This window comes from Crotalus tigris, unplaced genomic scaffold (genome assembly GCF_016545835.1).
Source record: "Crotalus tigris isolate CLP2741 ecotype Arizona unplaced genomic scaffold, ASM1654583v1 scf7180000017576.4783729, whole genome shotgun sequence".
NCBI lineage: Eukaryota > Metazoa > Chordata > Lepidosauria > Squamata > Viperidae > Crotalus > Crotalus tigris.
In genome coordinates this window covers 1,510,866-1,534,790 of record NW_024096487.1, presented here as the reverse complement: position 1 = coordinate 1,534,790, position 23,925 = coordinate 1,510,866, and the positions used below count along the sequence as shown (strand labels likewise).

The window sequence follows — 23,925 nt, the reverse complement described above, 5'->3', positions numbered from 1 at the left end:
ACCAGGGATCCCCAACCCCCATCCATGGATCGGCACCAGTAGGAGGCATGCCAGAAACTGGGTCACGCAAACAAGCAAAGCCCCATCTGTGGGATGCAGGCAGCACACGAAACCATGCCCCTCTCTCCATGGAACCAGTCCCTGGTGCCCAAGAGGTTGGGGGCCGCTGATCTAAACTACAACAGTCTGAGGTGAGGTTCTTGAAAATTGCCTCTCAGTCCTAGAATCATAGAATTGGAAAGACCTTTTGAAGATATCATGTATCTGGATACATAGATGTCAATTCCAAGACACTGCAAAGTAGAAAAATCCTAATTAAAATCTGCTTGAAAATTGAGCAATATAATGAACTGCTAAACTACACTGGAAGGAAATATTTTTTGCCAGTGTTTACGGACATTATTTTTGTTTTAACATTTAACATTATCCCACAGTTGTTGTTTTCACAATGAATTCTAAATCTACAGTACTTTTAACTAACAATGTAGCATCTTTTTAAAATATTAATGTCTGATTATGATTCTAGCTACCATCTCCTCCAGTTTTGCCATTCTTCTAACATATTTGGGGGACAAGTTATCTAGAAATGGGAACAATATTATATTATCTCACACTATCATAAGCATGGTTTCCCAAATTCAGTTCTTAAAGAAGAAGGTCCTCAAAAGTCCTCAGATGTTTTGACAAACATATGGATTTTAATATACCATGTTCTGACATGGTCTATATAAAGAAGGGCCTGCTCCATTCAATAAAGCAAAAGTAACCCTCTTTATTGTTTTCTTGCTGATTCCATTATGCATTTTTGTTAGCTATCTGATCTTGTGAGATCTATTTGGCATCTCTCTCTCCAAGTATAGAATGTTCCCTTAAACATGTGCTGAATTATTTAGAATGTGCTTTTTTAGTTCAGAATAAATGTTAAACTACGCTCAGCATTAATTTCCCTTGCAATAAAAAAATCCAGCATATCATGGTTACTATTATCAAATGTTAAGTCCTTCTCTATTGTAAGCTGATCAACTTCTTTCCTCTTTTTCTCAAGGAAGACAAGAAATTCCAAAAGGATCATGTTGGACAGAATCTGTCTTCAAATGATGTTAGGATAATTAAATTCTGCCATCTGATGCTTCATTAGTGTTTTAAAAATGTATAGGATTTGAAGGCAAAGTGTGCTTCCAAAAAATCTAATTTCTTACGAAGCTCACAGTATAAGCTAATTTTGGGGTGGAGAGGGATCGATTCAAACTGGATAATTTTATCAGATCCCCTAACTGTACTTTTCTGAGGGGCAGGATACAAAAACAATATATTAGAAAATTATTCTAGATTTTTAAAAGCGTTGATAGGGGATGGTTTTTTTTTCCATTTTGTTGTTTATGAGATCTGGAAGACTGTTGATTGTTTGCTTAGAAAATTTTGGGATGTTCAATTTCTTCTGTCCATATCGCTGATTGCTTCACATCTACTAATCATCTGTCTTCTACTGCACTTTCTGCAACTTTGGAAAAGAACATCAAACGTTCTTGAAACATTTTTGTTTAGACTTTTATTACACTTTTATTTATTTCCTATCCTCCCCTACATATTCTTCTCATTTTTTGCAGATATTGCTTAGGACAGTGATGGCAAACCTTTTAGAGACTGAGTGCCCAAACTGCAACCCAAAACCCACTTATGCATAGTCGAGTGCCGGGTGGGTGTGGCCCATTGGCTGGGTGTGGTCAATTGGGTGAGCATGGCTGCAGTGGTAACGGCAGACTGGGTGGGACTAAAAAATTCAATCAATTCCAACTTTGCAAGAACTTTTTTTCCCGCGAGAAGTTGAAATTGACTGATTGAACCTTTTTTTTTTTTTTTTTGCACATGGCGGCAGAGGCCTAAAGAAAAAAGGTTTTATAAAACCCAGCTGAAGGCCTAGGACTGGGGCGACGATGTGCGTGCCCACAGAGAGGGCTCTGAGTGCCGCCTCTGGCACCCATGCCATAGGTTCGCCACCACTGGCTTAGGAATTTTTTTTATGATAAATTCCATTTTCATCCAAATTTATATATAAAACCATAACAAAAATGAAATTATTTACTCTTTCAAACTTGAATATTTTCTTTTCCAATAATCACTCTTATTTTCCTTCTGAAGCTGTACAAATTTCTTAAGTAGGATATCTTTAGGCTGCATATTGGGTTTTTTTTAGTTGAATCAGTCCTAAATTAAATCCAATGGTCAGTGCCCATCCTTACTCCAAACCCTATGTTCTCTACAAATTTTCATTTGTGTAGCAGGCCTGCAACAGAAATATGCTCAGTTTACAAATACATTAATTGTAACAGTATGTGGGAATAATCTTGGAAGCCAAGAGCAAAGAAGAGCTCTGCCCCACTAGAAAAGGTTCAGTCCAAATTTCTAAGGGCCATGTTTCAAGTGGCTCTATACATTCCTAACACAGTATTAAGAGGCAGGCACAACTGACTAAACTTGAAACTGACACACGGATTTGCATTATTGCATACTGGTTAAAGTTACAATATTTTCTGAATGTCTTTTTTTCCCTATTGCAAACTATTGTGAATCGATATGGAATAGGCCAATTTTCTGCAAAGCCTACAATACTGGGCTTCTCTAGGGAGGACTTTTTAATGATAGGCTATGACTGAGCAATCATTACATTTAAGAAATGTACCGTACTTGAGATTTGGAAGCTCAACTGGATCAACCTGCCCTAACCAGGAATGACTTTCTGAGCAGCAGCCCCCCCACCCCCCCTTTTTAGGCCAGGAAGTATTTATACTATATAATTGTCCATAAACTCTGAAAAGTACCAATCTTAGCATGTTTGAATAATCTCTTTACACTAATACTTAAAGGCAGACATAGAAAAAAAAATCCCTATGAGTTAACACTGTGCCCTTATGAATATGTATTTATTGAATCCATAGCCCACATCCTAATATCTTGCCTTTTTTTAAATAAGGATGCAAAGCTCCCTATTTTACAATGTATCCAGGCAATTCTTATTTATTCTATCTACAGTTGCTAGTATCAGACCAATATGCTTTAGTTTCTATGAATGTGCCCAAATTTTGCCATACTTTTTAAAACCAGAGATGCTTTGAATCCAGAATCCTGCTGTAAACTACACTGTTTTATTTTGTTTCATCTACTGTTAACGTCTTGTATTCTGGTTGGTGTACATAATAAGATACTTGTAAGGGTTACACCGAAATTTGTCAATTAAGAAGTTATGCATAATTTTTAATTCTGAGCTGAAAGAGCATCATCAGAACCAAAATGAAATGTTATTGTGTTCTCATTTGTCAAACTTCTCATTAGCAATGGGAATGAACAGAAGAAAGGTTAATGAAGCAAAATAAAACTTTGAAGGAACACTTGAAAATATAACATATGACATCTAAAGAAACCATTTAACTAGTCCAAATTGACATTTTTACAGACTAATCAAGCAGAGATCTTGCATTTCATACCATTTTTACATAACAGATTGCTTAACCATTCAGAAGGAAGAAGGGAAGGAGAACAGAATATCAATTAAAGAAAACAGACTCCTCAAAGGTTTAAATAATGGACAATACACACAACAGTCTTGAACAGCTTTGCTGCTTATTGTGAATATTTTTCTGGTTTTGGAATGAAGGTATATAAAAGATGGTATAACCTCATCCGATTCAAAATACAGAGAATCTCGTGACTTCATTTTTTGAATTCCAGTAAAATCCTATAGTTTCATATCACGGCTACCTTAAGACAGAAAAGAAAATCAACTATCTGTCTAGACCTAGGTCTTCAGTTGCTGAAATGCTAAATGAAAAACTTCAGATGAACTCAGAAATCTACCCCATAATATTTACAGTGCATTCAAAAAATATTCAGACCCTCTTCCCTTTTGTAAATTTCATTATGCTGCAGCTTGATTCTACAGTTGTTGATATTCTTTTTTTCCTCATTAATCTATACTCAGTACCCCATAATGACAAAATGAAAACAGAAATTTTGAAATGTCTGTAAATTTATTAAAAAGAAAAAAACTGAAATATCACATTAGCATAAGTTTTCAAACCCTTTGCAACAACACGTGAAATTTAGCTCAGGTGCCTCCCATTTCTCATGATTGTTTCTGACAAGTTTCTGCACTTTAACTGGAGTTGACTTGTGGTAAATTAAATTAATTGGACATGATCTGGAAAGGCACACACCTCTCTATAGAAGGTGTCACAGTTGACAATGCATACTGTAGCAGAGCAAAAGCCATAGGGTCAAAGGAACTGCCTGCAGAGCTCAGAGACAGGATTATTGCAAAGCACAGATCTGGGGAAGGCTGCAATAAAATTTCTGCTGTACTGAAGGTTCCTAAGAGCACAGTGGCCTCCATAATTCTAAAATGGAAGGAGTTTGGCATAACCAGGACTCTTCCAAGAGCTGGTCGCCCGGTCAAACTAAGCAATCAGGGGAGAAGGGCCTTAGTAAGAGAGGTGACTAAGAACCCGATGGTCACTCTGACTGAGCTTTAGAGATCCTGTGTGGAGATGGGACAGAGTTCCAGAAGGATAACCATCACTGCAGCCCTCCACCGATCTGGGCTTTATGGCAGAGTGGCTAGACAGAAGCCTCTCCTCAGTGCAAAACACATGAAAGCCTGCTTGGAGTTTGCAAAAAAGCATCTGAAGGACTCTCAAACTATGAGGATCAAGATTCTCTGGTCTGATGAAACCAAGATTGAACTGTTTGGCCTCAATTCTAAATGTTATGTCTGGAGGAAACCAGGCACCGCTCATCACCTGCCCAATACCATCTCAACAATGAAGCATTGTGGTGGCAGCATCATGCTGTGGGGGTGTTTTTCAGCAGCAGGGATTGGGAGACTGATCAGGGTCGAGAGAATGCTGACTGGAGCAAAGTACAGGGATATCCTCAATGAAAACCTGTTCCACAGCACTCAGGACCTCAGACTGGGCTGAAGGTTCACTCTCCAACATGACAACAGTCCTAAGCACACCGCCAAGACAACAAAGGAGTGGCTTAGGGGAAACTCTGTGAATGTCCTAGAGTGGCCCAACCAGAGCCCTGACTTGAACCCTATTGAACATCTCTGGAGGGATCTGAAAATGGCTGTCTACCGACGGTCACCATCCAACCTGACTGAGCTTGAGAGGATTTGCAAGGAAGAATGGCAGAAAATCCCCCAATCCAGGTGTGCAAAGATTGTTGCGTCATACTCCAAAAGACTTGAGGCTGTAATTGCTGCCAAAAGTGCTTCAACAAAGTACTGTGAAGTGTCTGAATACTCATGCCAATGTGATATTTCAGTTTTTTTTCTCTTTTTAATAAATTTACAGACATTTCAAAAATTCTGTTTTCACTTTGTCATTATGGGGTACTGATTGTAGATTAATGAAAAAAAAATGAATTTCAACAACTATAGAATCAGGCTGCAGCAAAACACAATTAACAAAAGTGAAGGGGTCTGAATACTTCCTGAATGCACTATATAATACAGAAACTAGAACAGTTAGACTAGATTGGGCTAAAAGAGACCTAGATTCAAGCCACTGGATCATAATGCTCAGTGGGTAACTCTGGATCAGATACTTTCTCTCAGACAGCTAACTCACAAGACTGCAACAATGAGAAAATAATAAAGATGTCCTTCTGTGAGCTATGTTGAGTTTTTTAAAAGGACGACAAGATTATAAATGGAATGAACAAACAAATAAGTAAAATTAATGTTTCAGACTTGGTTTGATATGAAAGATATATAATGTCATCAAACTCTATAAGATTTGACATCAAGGTGCATACACTGTTAAATGAATAAAGTTCTATAATAAAGTTATTTTGTTCAGTGACTTTTAAGAGAATGATAAGAGCAATGCAAGTCTCATATATACTTGTCTACAGATATCGGCTTGGAATCTAGGAAATAAATTATTGTTTACATATGCAAAATGATTAGAGCTGCATTCATCATAAAACAAGCTAATATTAAATAGGCGGTTTAAGCTAACTATTTAATCTGCAGCTTAGAAAATCTTTCCGCAAATCATCTACAACTATTTTATACTATGTGTTTTTCTAGGATCCAATCTGGGTCGGTCACCAGGACCAGGGATTTTGTCTTCCGAGATTTTGGACTTGTGCTGGAGCCCATCTTCAGGGAGCCTCTCTCTCTAGCAGAGTGTGTTCTATAGAGTCTGGACTATCTGTACATGGTATTTATATGGTGTTTGTTCTATATGACTTTTTAGATTTGATTGGAGTGTTAATGGCTGGCTATTAAGTGTTGGCTGTTGTTTGCATGTGCTGCCAAGCCTTTGCCTCCTAAGTATTTGATAAGCTGCTGGTTAATCAGTACTCCTATTGACTAAGAGGGGTACTCTTTCCCAGGCTTCAATCACTTCTCTGGCTGCTTTTGTGCCTGTTTGTCCAACAATCTTAGTAGCTGCCACACACAGAGCAGCCCAAAGCACACACTCTGCTAGAGAGAAGTTCCCTGAAGATGGACTCCAGCACAAGTCCAAAAGCTCAGAAGAGAAAACCTCTGGGGTCCTGGGGACCGACCCAGATTGGATACTGCAACATTATCCTGGGGCATGTATCTATCTACCTTTATTCGGGACAGATTTTCTAGAACAATTTTGATTTCTAAAGTTTTAAAACTATAATTATAAAACATTCCTGCCCATCCCTAAAATTATGAAATACATATCATTTTATTATAAAATACATCAAATAAGGAATAATCATATCTACCAAATTATATCTAGATTTCATTTCTAATGAAATATAATTAATTGGATGCTGGAATAGTACATCTGGAATTAAAGAATAATCACCAACAGGCGTTCCTTGCCTGGGTGCTCCAAATGTTCAATCATGAAGCAAATAGCTCTAAGGTACTAATTTCTTTTCATTCCCAACAGTTTACAGTCTAATAATAGAACAAAGAATGAAATCTAGCAGAGTTTACCAGAACAGAAGATACTGGTATGTTCTCAGCAGTACTAAATTTATGGTGGGAACAATTGCTATCAAAGTAAATGAAAAGTTCAGGAGATTATGGTAAGTAGAAAGGGCATGGTTTCTCATTTTATTGGTCTTGTAGTTATAATTCTAGAATGTTTTCCAAAGTGTCCAGCCACTAGTCAGATTCCTTTTTCTCCCCTTCATTTATATATCACCAAAACCTTGTGCCAGATACTTTGTAACCATCTTAGGGCATGCTGTCAGGACCCAGCACTCCCCAGGAAATGAAATTTGGAGATTTTATTGCTACTTCAGCACTGCTGGGTTACTGCTGTTTAGCACCAGTGCCATACTTATGTGATTCTTCATTTTTGACATTCCCTAACAGCTTTCCACAAGACAATGGAGAACCTGGAAAAACCCGATATCATTGCCAAGTCTCCTAGGCACCTTTCCACTAGCAAAGTCTTTGCTTTGGGGAAGCCTGCAGGAAGAAAGTCAATGGGAAAAAAATGGTACAGGCTGTCGACAGAAAGAGAACACCGTCTGAAGGTAAATAGTGCATAACAGTTTTGGGGGCAATTGCCCCAAATTGGGGCATTGTGGGAATTGTGCAAGTCAGCCTTTTTGTGTGGCAGAAGTAGTGCTAGGGCTGAAGTTGAGGCGCAGCCTTGGAGCTACCACTGTTAGCCTAGATCAGGGGTGGGGAACCTTGGCTTTTTTATGACTTGTGGACTTCAACTCCCAGAATTCCTGAACCATCCATGCTGGCTCGGGAATTCTGGGAGTTGAAGTCCACAAGTCATAAAAGAGCCAAGGTTCCCCATCCCTGACCTAGATGGAGGTAGATAGATTGGGGCGGGAGACTGAAGTGTCCCCATAGTTGTAAGAGAAGGCACGCTGCCAAGTAATCGAGTTTAGATCAGATGACAGCAGGGGTGCTGTAACACTCCTAATTTCAGTCAGGAGTTGTAACTCCCTTAATTCATTGCCATCAGAATTTTGAATGGCCACTGATTGGTCATTATGCAAGAACTACCTATATTGGTTTCAATTCAACTTGTCTTAGAAATTGATTAATAATCAGGGAGGAGTGATCTGCCATCAGAGCCAAGTTAGGCATTTCCCAAAATTTTAACATGCTGAGCCCAGAATGTTGACTATTATTGGGTTATGATCAGAGCAAGAAACACCACCCTTGTTTTCAATCACCTCTGCTTTCAATAATGTCAACATATACTAAAATCAGGTTAATATGTATCATTTTGATATTATTTTTATACAATTAACAGGCTTTCTCAGAAGAAAAGTATTTTTCTTTCCAGAAATGTTTCATTCCTATCACCACCTCAAAGTGAAGCTCCAAAATCCAAACATTAAGATCCTTCCTTGAGAGGCCTGCCTTTATTTCAAACCAAATAGTAATTTTAATTTATTTTTTATTCTACGCCATTTTCTTTTTCAGTTTTGCATTCCCATAATGCTATGATATCTTATCGGTTGGTATTGCTAGGAAAAGGCCAATCAATGAAAAATCAGTGCAAACAAGTTTGAAGTAGCATTATTATATTTTGAATGGACAACCTGGATAACAATTGCTTGAGCTACAGATTACAATATTTGAAATCAATATTATTGTAGGTGATTTCAAAGGAAAAAAAACCCCGAGCACTTTCCCCTGTTTTTGAATGAAAATTTAGTGGGGTACTTTTACTGAAGGGATAAAAGTATGTTTCTATATAAAGAGAATTCCATTAGAATAGAGAGGAAGCCTGGATGAAATCCCACAATCCTCACTGTTTCCCATCAAAGCTGCCTCCAATTCAAACCCAATTTATTCCAATTTTCTCCTAACTCTCCATAATGCCCTTCCTCCTTCTGTATCTTTTACAATTTCTGCTCAACTGTTTCTTCATTTGCTTCCTCTCTAATCCTCTTTGTTTTTTTCAACTTTATTTTCCCACATTTGCTGCCAACTGTAGCTCATTTAGAAAACAAAACACAGTGCTGTTTTACCAGTAGATGAAGCTATGGCCGTTGAGTTTCAGTGTTTTATCACTCTCAACTGACAAAAAATAAAGCTGTAAGCTTTTGTTTTAGTGCTATTATTACGAAGATACCCAAGAACTTATAAAAGAAAACAAAGTAAAAATACAAATCACATCACAGTATAATAAATAATAAAATTAAAACAACAATTTCAAAAAGTTGCCACAGCCCTGCGTACTTCAAAGTAGTCTTTGAGATACTATGCAAAGTATAATGTTGCCATCAATACGATAAAAGTAATATATCCTAACTCTGTGCTTGGAACTCCCTTTTAGGCTTTCACAACTCCAAAAGAAAACAACTATTTTTAAACAAGTTCTTTTTAAAAAAAAAATACTGAGAATTATTTAGTATTGAGGAGTAATAGCACATAAATTATAACTGATTTTGAAAAAACTTTAACAATATAATTTTCATGTTGATTTAGTACACCATTATTCTTTCAGAAGCTATTTGATAAAATTCTCAAGGTCCAAAAAAGTATGGAATTATAAGTGCACAAACAAAATAAGAAACTTCATTCAGAACAGTATTTAATAAGATTTGGGGTGATTTCCAATTAAATAAATTGCTTGAGCAAGAACTTTAACTTACTATTTACAATTTCCTTTATCTTAAGAGTATAGAGCAAGGATGAATTATACCAAAATATGAAACAAAGGGCTAACAATTCACATACAGATTCTCTAATAATTTTTTTAAAATAAATGTAGGAGTTGAAGACTAATAATAACTCATGATTTAAGTTCACCAGAGAAACACTGTTTTCTGAAGAAGTACTTCATTTCCAAACACAACATCTAACACTAATATCAACACTAACATTAACTGCCAAATGTTATTTTCAACATAAACCAATTAATCCTGTTTGGATTGGATGTTTGCTCTTTATTTACCCCTATCTATCATAGACCCTATTGACTCACTAATATAAAGAGAAATATTTCTATTAAACTACATACTCCATTAAACATTCATCTGGTGGTACTATTTCACTCTTATACTATTTCTGCCACTAACAATGTCCCCATAGTATCTCCTGCTACCTGTCTATTTATTCTAATAACAACCCCAAAAATCAGTGACAATGAAAAGCAAGCACAGTGAAAAACTCTTACCTTCTGCAATCTTTTAAAGAGCTTTGCTTCATTAATATACCAATTCTGTTTCCAAATAAACAAACGCAGGTAGTTAAAACAAAAAAGCAGGTAATACCACTTACCCTCATTGAAGTTTCTCCTCCATGGGGTTGCTGAAGCCTGAAAACCTGAGCCACCATATGTTCTGTAGATGGGTGCAACAAGATGCGACGAGATGCCAATCCTACCATGACATACCTGCCCATTGGCGACAAGCTCACAGAAATGGCATTGGGACCTAGGCATGAAACAAAACATAATAAACATCTTCATTATGGAATCCTCCTTTCTTCCTTTTCATTTTCCTTATATAGACTGTAGCAAAGTTATTCACAGCTATTAATCGCTAAAAACAAATACTTTGCTTAGAATCATCTTAGTCAACTAACAGCAGTAGCCAAAGTTCAAGACTTAGCTAAAGAAATACATCATAGGAATCACATGGTATATAATTCCTATTTCACCATTCTGTTGCTACCAAATCAATCTACAGTTGGGATTACTTTTTCTTTGCAATTATTACATATATCAGTTAGATTTCAAGAAAAAAATGTACTTTCTAAGAGACTGTTAAAGGACTTGATAGCTTCCCCAAATTTTTGACACATAATCTCTTACCAAATCGCTTTGTGTACAGCATTTCACCCAAGTTGTGCGGCGCAAGGGAATAGACTGCGAGTATCCCCTCATCAGGAAATCCCCGCTGACTGCTAGGAATGAAAGCTGCTAAAAGCTGCCCATCTGCGGAAATATCACAGCTGGCATCATTGTATATCTTGCAGTTTTGAACGAGCACATTCACAGATGCTGCACAGGAGGGAAAAAGAGAAGAGTCTAGAATTTAATTCAGAATAACAGCAAAATCTTGAATTATTTATATTTTTTCCTGTATCACTAAATTAATTCTAATACTTTGTTATTTATATAAATGTGCTAGCCAGTAATGCAGTTGAATAAAACCTTATCCCCTTAAGATGGCAATTGAATGTGTGTGTGTGTGTGTGTATATATATATATATATATACACACACACACATTCATATATATATATATATATATATATATATATATATATATATATATATATATATTCCCAATTATGTTTTAATTTATTAATCTACTATTTTTTAACTTTCATATTTGTACTGTTAATTCTTTAAATTTCCAAGAAAAGGAGGAGTATCTTAGAATTAAGATGACTTTTTTACTGCTACAACAATGCTTGGTATTTATGAATGGGAATATCCACCAGTTGACCGTAAATTCTAGGATATGAACACCTGAAGATACCTGCAACAAATGCTATAGAAGTCAACAAATCCTCATTTTGAAGACTTGGGACTTTAACATAATAAATCATAGCTAGTAACAAAACATATTAATGAACATGAACCTTATATGATATTAAAATAGTTTTTCTCCCATCATAATGCTAAAGAGAAGAGTTGGAGAAATTTCAGTTTCCATACATTCTTTCTAGATACACACCAATTCTGTAAGAAAATTTCAGCACTCACATTTGTCCTTTTGTTATTTGGAACAAAGTCTAGTTGCTTTGAAAGCAATCCCATATGTTCAGTTTCGGGTTAACAATCCAGATATCCTTGCTTTAGGTGCTGTCTGAAGGTAGCTTACCACCCAACTTATGGGACCTTAATTTTTCATAACATGGCTCCACTATTCACTGATACATTCATATGTCATGTTGAGTCAAGATATTTAACCATGGTTATCAAGTAAGTCATACTAGTCCGATTTATAAATAAAGCTGAATCATAGTTCATGGGTTTAAATGTTCTGCTAAGTCAATATCCTCAAATCAGGAGTTTATATCTATGCCCTTGCCCGCTGTTTTCTTAGCACCCTGTTTTTAATTTTCCTGTTTAACAGTCTTGCTTTATTTGGTTCCTTGGATTCCTAGTCAAAATTCTTTGTTTCCTAAAGTTTTCTTTTTCCCACTTCTTTTATGCTAATTATATACAGGATCCTTTTTCTATGGCTGTTTGGTTTTCACTACTGCCTTTTCTGTACCTTATTTCTGCTTTTCTTTTCTTCCCTATCTTTTCCTTAGCTATGCTTTTTACCTCATAGATCAGTACTCAAATTTACTGGTGATGTCTCCTTTATCAGCAATCTATCCTATTTGCCTCTTAATTTCCGCTTTTTAAAGAAATTCTATAAAGACAGTTCCTGACTTATAAGTGGTCATTTAATGACCATTCAAACTTATGACAGACTTTTAAAAAGCTACTTATAACCTGTCTTCAAAGTTATGACTGCAAAACTCCCACTGGCAGTTGTGATTCAACTGTTGTAAAAACAGTTGTAAAATTGAGTCCAGTCATGTGGTATCTCGAATTTCAACCACAGCGTTATGACCAAAATTCTTTACTCCATTGTGTTTGTAAGTGGACAACTACTGTACCTATATCAGCTCAGTTTCCCTACTATGTCCTCACCACACCTATCAATCCTATATCAGTATATGACTTTGTCTCAATGAAACTGGTTTCTCATTGTACCCACAATCTTCAAGTACTGCCGATTTAATTTTTCTTAACATTCACTATCTTTGCTGTTACTTACATAGCACTATATTATAGACTTCATTTTCAAGTGAATGACCAGTGATCTTCAAATACTTGTTCTAGCTAGGTAAATTAAGACTATGAATTATTACCAGCAGTTCTCCCTTACCAATAGTAATTGGGACCAGGAACTCCTGCGCTAAGTGGTCATAAGCATGATGCAATGTAACCACACCAACTTCCAACAGCAATTTGGGCAATCCCAGTTGCCATCATAGGGCAGATCCCACACAGTCACAGGATTCCAGACTCATATGTTTTATGACCTTTTGTCCATTATCTTTGCTTGTTGGAAGCTGGCAGTAAAGGTTGCAAGTGATCCCAGGATGCTGCAACCTTGTAATTGTGGGCTGGTCACCTAGAGCCAAATCATGATCACATGACTGCAAGGACATTGAAATGGCCATAACTATGTGGACCCATTGTAAGTATCCGCTCAGCACTATAACATCAAATGTCACTGAGTAAGTAGATGTTAAATGGTGACTACTTGTATAATATCTGCTAACATGAGCATTTCTGAGAGTTTTCAACAATAGGAAAAATACTACAACAGCACCACTATTCAGCTCTAATTCTCTTTTATCAAACACTTATGTACAATACTGAATGTCTAGAACTGTCAATGAAAAACATACTTAGTACCTTGCATTCCTTAGCTAAAACAGAAATTAACAATAGCAATACTGATTATTCTTAACAACTCACTTTTTTAATTGGTGGTTTATAGTTATACACCTCATTCCCTGTTGAGCAGCATGCAAAAGGAGCATTTACAAAATCACTATTATTATTAAATTTGACCTATGATAATATGGTGACAAGAGGTTTGACTACTTGTCAAATGATGGTTGTGTACTACTATGATACATTTTTACCTCAAACATCCAATATAATTTATTTATAGCCATATGTAATATGATCCTCATCAAATCTATAATCTGGAGAAGCAGGCAATGCAGCCAGCAAATATTATAAGACTTTAGATCAAAGCCATGTAAATTTATGCATATTTACTTAAATGCAATTTAAATGCAATTAAAATCAAATTCAGATTCTACAACTAGTAATGATGGCACAATTTTTTGAACAACCTGAAAACCTTTCTAGAACCAATCTCTCTTGTATTTATTTTGTCTCATACAAGTAAGCAGAAAGTATCCAAGTATCTGTTCTGAATTAAGCTAGTAATAAACTCTTTTTGGAGGGGATCATGTGCTACCCCACCAAACTTTAGCATAATTATACTTGTCTTGAACAGTTATCACTTTACCATATCAATGGTCTTTCCAGAGCATTGTGCTATGGTTTAAATATTGCTGATCATCTGCATAGATTTTCTTGCTCAATTCATTCTCAAGCATTTCTGTTACATGTGTTTCCTACTTTAGATATTATGCATATTATTCCAGAATTTGCTTCTTAGGACAACAGACTGAACAAGATCAACAGAATAACAGAGTTGAAAGGGATCTTGGAGGTCCTCTAGTCCAACCCCCTGCTCATGCAGGAAGCCTTATGGTTTCAAACAAATGGTTGTCCAATCGTTTCTTTAAAAAATCCAGTATTGGAGCATTCACAACTTTTGGAGGCAAGTTGTTGAACTGATTAATTGTTCTAACTGTCAGGAAATTGCTGATCAACTTGGAAGATCTGTTTACATTTATTTGGATTTAAAGAGAAAGAAATGCCCATGGTTTTTTCTTCAGAATCTAACTAGCTGATATGGAAACAGGCTAGATTGGATAGATCTTTGGACTCATCCACTTTAATGGGACCAGTCAAACAGGTCTTAAAAGCACAGAAATCTAGGAGCAGGACTTCTGGCTTTCAAGTCCAATGCTTGCTTGCTTCCCCTACCTTTTCTCTACTCCCTAGCCCACAGGTGGGCAACCTGTGGCTCCGGAGCCGCATGCGGCTCTTTGAGCCCTCCCCTGTGGCTCCCAGCCTCCTCTGCCATTTGCAGAGAGACAGAGACAGAGAGAGGCAATTGCGCTTCCCTGCTTCTCTGTCTCTGTGTTTGTGTTTATGTGTGTGGGTGTACATGTAAAAGAGAGTGGACTCACTGTCTTCTCCGACAAGCTGAAAATCTTTTTGGGCGTGGCTCCTCCCTTTGCTGCAGGAAGCAGGAAGGGCAGGAGAGAGCTAGCTAACCCAGCTATGCTGACTCAGGAATTCTGGGAGTTGAAGTCCATGAGTCATGAAGATAACACTGCATATATCCTTTTTTACCTTTACCTTTTTATGTGTGTGTGTATGTGCGTGTGTATATGTGTGTGTAAGGTAAAAAAGGATATATGCAGTGTTATCTTCCTTTTAGATATCAAAAGGGTTTTGCGGCTCCCAGTGTTTTGGTTTTGGTGGGAAACGGGTCCAAGTGGCTCTTTGAGTGTGTTGGGTTGCCTACCCCTGCCCTAGCCTAAATTGACTGTTGGATGGTTATACAACGTATCATTGGATCAAACAGAAGATTCAATTAGTTCATTTTTCTACTTCCCAAAATGACCAAGTAAATATCTAAAAAAAGTCTATTAAAAATTGTATTCAGAAATATTCAACTCCATAAATATTTAATTTAACCATTGGAACTAATATCAGTTGGTACCACCTTTATGAAGCCTACTCCAAAAGCCAATCTTACTGTCTTTTATTTTTCATTCTACTGCCATGCTAGATATTGTGAAACCATTCTGGAAATCCAGATACTTAAGGAATTCTAAGCATTTCAGGAGCTTAGAAAGCAGGGGTTTTTGTTGTTGTTTAAAAGAAAGTCTGGTTAATTAACTCCTAAATGAGAAAGGAGGTGGTGCAGTGGTTAGAATGCAGTATTGCAGGCTAACTCTGCTCACATTGCCAGGAGTTCGAATCCTTTGATCCTGACAGGCCCACGGTTAACTCAGCTTTCCATTCTTCCAAGGTCGATAAAATGAGGGCCCAGATTGTTGGGGGCAATAGGCTGATTCTGTAAACCACTGAGAGAGGGCTGTAAAGCACAGTAAAATGGTATATAAATCTAAGTGCTATTGCTATACTGTACTTGACTCCTAAAACTAAAACTAACTATGTATAGAAAAAGAAAGCAGAAACACCGTGGCCTTTCCCCCATAAATAAATTAAGCTTTCAGAAATTTACAGCATCTGTAATCTTTGAGGATATGTGAAACAGGAAAGATGAAGGTTTTGTATTACTAATCTCCTAGTTTACTATTTGACTCCAATATTAATTATGGTTTCTTTTTAAAAAGTGTGCCCTAGTAATAAAAAAATAAGATTATCCACAAATAACAAATGGTTATCTTTTTAATAGAATTTTGTAATTATGTTTAAAGACTATGATTATCAAATAATGTGTGTGTGTGTGTGTGTGTATCTATATATCTATATATCTCTATCTCTCTCTCTCTATCTATCTATCTATCTATCTATCTATCTATCTATCTATCTATCTATCTATCTTTATTTGGGAAGCAGCATGTTAAACTCCCAAACCTGATTTAATAAATCAAATTATACGCATACTATATATGATTTAATTAAATAACTTATAGCATCTGAAATAGGACATCACTGAATACTTGCAAACAAGCCACATTTTTAAGTCAATTCTCAGTCATTATATATATTTCTTTAGCTATTAGGCCAGAATGGTCAGATAATATTACCAGTTTTCATATTTGTCCACTGCTTTTCAACCAGTGGTATGCATACCACTTGTGGTACATAAATGAGTGGCAGGTGGTACACAGCCCTGCCTAGCCAAGTGTAGTGGGGGAGGGGAAGAGTCAGCAGAGGCAAGGATTTACAGCAGCGGTTCTCAACGTTTGTGTGACGGCAACCCCCGTCACACAAACGTTATGCGCATGCGCGGCGCGCATGGGGGCGGGGCCCCGCGTGTGGCGCGCATGCGCGGTGCCATCCCCGCGCGTGGCGCGCATGGGGGCGGGGCCCCGCATGCACGGCGCCGCCCCCACGCGTGGCACGCATGCGTGGCACGCATGCGCGGCGCTGCCCCCCGGAGGCGCGCCGCCGCCCCACGCGCGGTGCGCAGGCGTGGCGCCGCCCCCCGGAGGTGCGCCGCCGCCCCCACGCGCAGCACGCGTGCGCGGCACCGCCCCCCGGAGGCGCGGCGCGCCCCCGGAGGCAACAAAATGGCGGATCGCCGCGTTTGGCGACCCCACAAAAGAGGTCGATCGACCCCAAATGGGGTCGCGACCCATAGGTTGAGAACCGCTGATTTACAGTGACAGAGTCCTCTGGAGCTGCAAAGGCCCCAGGCTCACTTCTGGTTCACCCTCCCGCATAAGAAAGGAGGAGGGGGGCAGAGACAAGAAAGCCTATAAAAAGAGGCAGTTTGGGCAGGAGAGGGAGAGAAAAAAAAAACAGCAGCCTTGGGAGGAGGCAGAGTCAGCTGCACCGGGAGAGGGTGGGGGGAGAGGAGATCAAACAAGAGGGCCATGAGCCGATCTACAACTGCTCTGGCAGCCACCTGTGCTGGCAGCAGCAAACAGGTAAGAAATGTAGCGGGGGAGGGGTCACCCTCCAAGAGGAATGAAAAAAGGCAGCAATGGCTCGAGGTGAGGCACGGAGGAGGGAAGGAGATGGAGAGTGAAAGGATTCTGATGTGCTTTTGTGACTTTGAAGTTCTGGGATTTGTGCAATGAGGGCTTTGTGTTCTTAAGGAGTGTTTGGCAATTTCTATTTGGTTGATGGCTGATGTCTCGAGTTAGCTTCTATTGCTCTGCTGTTGTTAGCTGTAAGTTTTGCTGCAAGGGATTTTGAAGTATTTTTCTCCTGAGTGGATTTTGCCTGTAGCATTCCTTTACTTATGAATGGAGCCATTTGGGGAGGTTGCCTTAGCCGGCAGCCAGTACTTACATTTTTTTCTTCCTTAAGTGCCGGCTGCGCTCCTTACTTTCCTTTCTAGCCAGTAGCTAATTCTTAAAGGGGAATGTGCCTTTTAAAGCTAGTTTACTGAGCAGCTTGTCTTTTCTGTCTCTGAAGGCCTTTCCTTGTTTGATCAATATATGGAAGAGGGAAAATATGGGGGGGGGGTTCAAATTCTTCCTTCAGAAAGAGATGGGAATGAGAAAAAGGGAGGCAGGGAAGGGAGGGAGGAAAGGAAGTCCCGCCTTAGCATTTGGCCACCAGCAGCTCTGCCATTGACTTTGCTTGTCAAAAGGTTGCAGAAGGGGATCTCATGACCTGGAACACTGTGACCATTATAAATATGAATCAGTTGCCAAGCATCCAAATATAAATCACATAACCCTGGGCATGCTGCAATGGTCATAAGTGTGAAAAATGGTCATAAGTCATTTCAGTGCAATTGCAACTTTGAACAGGTTTTTTTTTTTGGTCATTAAGTTTTTGACGCCTTGCTAGGTGGTACTTGAATACTGCCATATCCTAAAAGTGGTACAATCGGTAAAAAGCCGATGAAAAGCCCTGCATTAGTCAAAACTTCTCTTATAAACTTTTATTTGTATTTTATTGTTCTTGCTGCTGTTTTTCAGAATCATACTTTTTATTTTAGTAGTCTTATAGTGGCTTCATTACTATAGGTTTCATCCTGAGCTAGATAAAATGCCTTGGATTACATATTTCACTTGTATTCCAGGCACAGCAGAAAATATTTTCTTTTTTCCTATGTAAGTTAGCAACATCTGATACAGCAGGGATCCCCAACCTACGGGCCGCGGCGCACTACCGGGCCAAGGCCTCTTGGTGTGAGTAGCCCTCGTGCCATCATTGCCACGAGTGTTACGGCGCGCGGATAGCAGCATTGCCACAAACCTCATGCAGACAGTGGCAGTGACGCGAGCTGCAAGCAGGCAGCAGCGCAATCCTCATGCAGGGCTGTCGGCGGCACGATCTTCGCACCAGTGGTGACAACGCCACGAGCCTGGCATTGGCGTTGCCACAAGTCTCACATAGGTGCTGGTGTCACTGAGAACCTCTCACACATTGCTCGCAGCCCCGTTTGCATGGTGCACATGCTCGCGGCCTGTTTGTGTGTGCACACGGGCGCGTGGCAACATGTTTGCATGCCCGGCCAAAAGATGCCTGCCCCTCCTTTTCCCACCAGGCCACCAAATGAAAAAGTTTGGAGACCCCTGTGATACAGAATTTGCAGTTTCCATTTTTAATAATTTTACTGTCAGGATTTGCTGCCAGATATTAAAAAGATGGCAGATCTATATAATAGTAGTAAAGTTGGAAGGGACCTTGGAGGTCATCTAGTCTAACCCCCTGCTCAGGCAGGAAACCCTACACCATTTCAGACAAATGGCTGTCCAGTCTCTTCTTAAAAACTTCCAGTGTTGGAGCATTTACTGCTTCTGGAGGCAGGCTGTTCCACTGATTAATTGTTCTCACTGTCAGGAAGTTTCTCCTTAGTTCTAGATTGCTTCTCTCCTTGATTAGTTTCCACCCGTTGCTTCTTGTCCTGCTTCAGGTGCTTTGGAAAATAGCTTAATTCCCTCTTCTTTATGGCAGCCCCTGAGATATTGGAATACTGCTATCATGTCCCCCCTTGTCCTTCTATTCATTAAACTAGACATACCCAATTCTCGCAACCGTTCCTTATATGTTTTAGCCTCCAGTCCCCTAATCATCTTTGTTGCTCTTCTCTGTACTCTTTCTAGAGTCTCACATCTTTTTTACATCGTGGTGACCAAAACTGGATGCAGTATTCCAAGTGTGGCCTTACCAAGGCATTGAAGAGTGGTATTAATACTTCACGTGATCTTGATTCTATCCCTCTGTTAATGCAGCCTAGCACTGTGTTGGCATTTTTGGCAGCTGCAGCACACTGCTGGCTCATATTTAGGTGATTGTCTACTAGGACTCCGAGGTCCCTCTCACAGTTACTACTATTGAGCATGGTGCCACCTATGCTGTACTTGTGCATTTGGTTTTTCTTGCCTAAATGTAGAACCTTGCTTTTTTCACCATTGAATTTCATTTTGTTAGTTAGTGCCCCGTGTTCAAGTCTGTCCAGATCCTTCTGTATCTTAAGCCTGTCTTCTGGAGTGTTGGCTATTCCTGCCAGCTTGGTGTCATCTGCAAATTTGATGAGTTCCCCATCTATCCCTTCATCCAAATCGTTGATGAAGATGTTGAAGAGTACTGGGCCCAGAACAGAGCCCTGGGGCACCCCACTACACACTTCCTTCCATATAGATGCAGTTCCATTGAGGACCACTCGCTGAGTACGGCCGGTCAGCCAGCTACGGATCCATCTGGTGGTGGTTCTGTCTACCCCACATTTTTCTATCTTGTCAAGTAGTAGGTTGTGATCTACTTTATCAAATGCCTTACTGAAGTCAAGTAAATTATGTCCACAGCATTCCTCTGATCCACTAATTTTGTCACTTGGTCAAAGAATGCAATAAGATTTGTCTGGCATGATCTATTTTTGACAAACCCATGTTGGCTTTTAGTAATGACTTTGTTTCCCTCTAGGTGTTCGTTGATTCGTTGTTTGATTATCTTTTCCAGGATCTTCCCAGGTATTGAGGTCAGCTGATAGGTCTGTAATTTCCTGGATCCATTTTTTTTCCTTTTTTGAGGATGGGAACTACATCAGCTCTTTTCCAGTCCTCTGGTAGTTCCCCTGTGTTCCAGGATCTTTGAAAAATATAGTTCAGTGGCTCTGATATCACATCTGACAGTTCCTTGAGAATTTTGGGGTATAATCCATCTGGTCCTGGCGATTTGAACTCATCTAGGCTGGACAGGTGCTCACTCACCATTTTCTTGCCTATCTTAACTTGTGTTTCTATTTTGTTTTTTATGGCACTATTTTTGATAGGTTGGTCTGTTTTTTCCCTTTGTGTAAAGACAGATGCAAAAAACGAGTTAAATAGTTCTGCTTTCTCCCTGTTGCTTCTAAATGTTCTGGATTCAAATTGTCCCTTATTTTTGAATTAAATGATACAGATTAGTGCTACCAGCTGATAAACAAGACTATGAAGGTATATATACAGTGAGGTGTCCCCCCCACCCCGATTTAAGCTTGAACACATTTTAATATAACTGGAGATTAAACATAATGCTTGGTCAATAGCTTTTTAATATAATCCCAGGTTATTAAGAAGGAAACAAATATGTCTTTCCAAGTTGAAAGTTTTTTAAACTCTGGCTGTCAAGCTTTCGATTATCAAAGTAATATGAAAGAGCTAAAAGACAGGACTTCCGGTCCTGCGCAGTAGCGACTGGTTGTGGGCTTGCAGACCGCCACACCCCCGCGGCTAATTTTCATCCTGCCTGGAGACCCTAATGGATCCAAGCTGCCCCGGAGAGGCGGCGAAGAAAGAAGGGTGCCCCGGCGACTCTGGAATGACGGTGGTGATCTGTAATGGTCTTAAGTGTGACAAATGGTCATAAGTCATTTTTTCTGTGCTGTTGTAACTTCTAATGGTCACTAAACAAATGCCTGTAAGTCGAGGACTACCTGCAGTAAGTTTTATAACCAGGAGTACTTTACTTAACTGCTTACTTAACTAATATAAGGTATTTTGTATTATCTTCCTGAAAGAAAGCTGGGATAAAGAAAAGGAACTATATTTCCGAAGAGTTCGTTTACTAGTTATATCTGCAAGTGATAATGAGAAATTGGGTAAGGATGATATTGTTGTCTTCACTATCACTTGATTTGAACATTAATGCATTCAAAATATAATTTCTAGTGTGCAACTAAGTCCAAAAAACTGAAAACTATAATTTGACCTTAGATCTTTTAATTTGCATTAACCTCTATATTCTTCTTCTGTATCATAGTTAGGTGTATACAGAGATTAATGTATTGCCCAAATATTCTGGGTAAATAGGCTGTTGTCAAGGATAGATATGACAAGCAATTCCTAATTCAGTTTATAAGATTTGTGGTACATATGACAAAGAATTCCTAATTTACAAGATCTGTGGATATTTTAATACAAATAATTGTGGGAGAAGGGATGGTAGAACCTGGAGGTAGAGCAAAAAGGGGGATCAACTTAAGAGTCCTTACACAGCCACACTAAAAGTAAGTTCAACTCCCCCTTGAGTGCCATTGACCCTAATTTAAATCTCAGGTGCCAACCATTAGTTGAGAAGATTCCTGTGTGTAGGCTTTTAGCAATAAATCGGTTTAACTGAACCTTCATAAGTAGATCTGATCTCTCTCCCTCTCCCTCCCTCTCTCTCTCTCTCTCTCTCTCTCTCTCTCTCTCACACACACACACACACACCCAGTTTTAGTCTTTGCAAAGATCTCCTTCAGAACAAATAATTTAATTGGTCATTTTCAGGAAATCTGCAAACTCAAATAAATATTATAACATTTCTCCATTGTGATTTCTAGTACAGTAAACATTAATAGATATAACCCATACATAAAACAAAATTCTTTGGGGTCCTCAATTATTTTTAAGGAAGTAAAGGATTAAATTACAGTTAAAAGATTGGAATATTGGAGGATGAATTTATTTATTTATATATAAATATAATATATATTTATATATAAATAAATAAATTCAGCTTCAACGTATCTGTTATCTTTTGAGGAACAACAAACTTCTCCTTCTGTGAATATCCTTAGTTGTTTTTAACTACAGAGGTTAGTAGTTCTGTCTCCAACTTACCATTGCTTATTTCTGGTAAATCGAATTTAGTGAAATCCCACCACTGAAGCCGGTATGTGGTGTTCGCAATATTGCTGGCCACAGCAGACTGTCCATCTCCAATTACAGCCCCTAGGGACAAAAAGAGAACGGAACAGTGAATGAAACTTTCAAATTCAAAGGAATGACATCCAAAACACACTAACAATTTCACAATTCAGAAGTCAAGGTCCAATGACTAATTTTATTGGTTCTTACAAAAAAAAAAAAACCCTCCTGAAATTATAAAGAAAGAAAAAAAGTATATTAAATGGTATCAAACTGTTGGATCAACAGAAGTTTTCCTAGTCAAAATGATTTTAATATACTCATGTTTTAATTTTAAAATATATACACCATTTTATTCTTGTAAAGAAAATATTTAAGTAAATATGTCAATTTAGAATATTAGAGTAAGAATAGTAACAAGCAACGACATAGATGTTAATCATCAGTGATATTCAAGAAATTACGGCACCTGGATACAAAGATAATAATAAAAAATGTGTAATAAATCGCACACATTAACCCTATTCAAAATAATCCTACAGGTGCAAGAGAAGGAATTTAGATGTGGAAAAAGAATTGATCAATCTAGAACCAGTCTCAACTCAAAGCAACAAATCACACGTCCGCCATCCACAGCTACACCTTTTGCAAAGAAAGAAGACTGCTACACTGTAGAAATGTTTACTGCAGATATGAAACCCACAAGGAGGATCAATATCAAGATGGAACTGCTTAGTATGGCCCTTCTTCTCTCATATTTTTTCAGGGCATAACAAGCATTTCTAAGCAGAGCTAAAGTGCCAAAATCCTAGGACGGGGGTCTTCAAACTTGGCACGCTGGCTGAGGAATTCTGGGAGTTGAAGTCCACAAGTCATAAAAGGCACAAGTTTGAAGACCTCTGTCCTAGGACCATAGCTCCCTAATGTTTGTTCCTTTGGGTGAAGATAATCTAGGTTATTTCAAATCCATTATATCATAAATTTTGAAGGTAATTTAGCTATAATGATTCCTAATGTTTTCTAACGATTTAGTACTTCTTGCATTGGAAGAATGAATATTGTAATGGAAAAAAACAACTAATCAATATGTTATAATGACTCTGAAGTTAAGGACATGAAAGCTATCTCATTCAGTCATATGTTTGTCTGAATCACTAGGTCCTCGTGGCATCTGTCCAAGAGTTATTGAAGAACTCAAATGTGAAATTACTGCTCTCTTAGCAAAAATATGCAGCTTGTCCCTCAAATCAGATTACTTGCTAGAGCAGCAGTTCTCAACCTGTGGGTCGGGACCCCATTTGAGGTCGAACGACCATTTCACGGGGGTCGCCAAACAACGCAGTCCGCTATTTTTTTCCCCCTTTCCTTAGCTGTGCTACTCCCTTTTATTCTATTGGCTTTTGAAAGCCAATAGAATAGACTCTCTTGAATAGAGTCTAATTCTATTGGCTTTCAAAAGCAATAGGAATTGTCCAGGCTGTCTCTGCCCTGCTGAGCCCGCCAAAAGTCCCATTCTGC

At 38.5% G+C, this 23,925-nt stretch overlaps 1 protein-coding gene across 3 annotated transcripts in view; it reads right to left on the bottom strand.

Moving 5' to 3' along the window:
- Nucleotides 1-23,925, bottom strand: part of AMBRA1 (autophagy and beclin 1 regulator 1) — a 156,796-nt gene that overhangs the window by 35,237 nt on the left and 97,634 nt on the right. For all 3 annotated transcript variants that reach the window (XM_039358402.1, XM_039358410.1, XM_039358415.1), the window contains 3 exons: nucleotides 22,381-22,491; nucleotides 10,785-10,973; nucleotides 10,250-10,404 (listed from right to left, as the gene is read on the bottom strand). In XM_039358402.1, coding sequence (XP_039214336.1) covers nucleotides 10,250-10,404; nucleotides 10,785-10,973; nucleotides 22,381-22,491 — 455 coding nt within the window. The remainder of the gene's footprint in view (nucleotides 1-10,249; nucleotides 10,405-10,784; nucleotides 10,974-22,380; nucleotides 22,492-23,925) is intronic.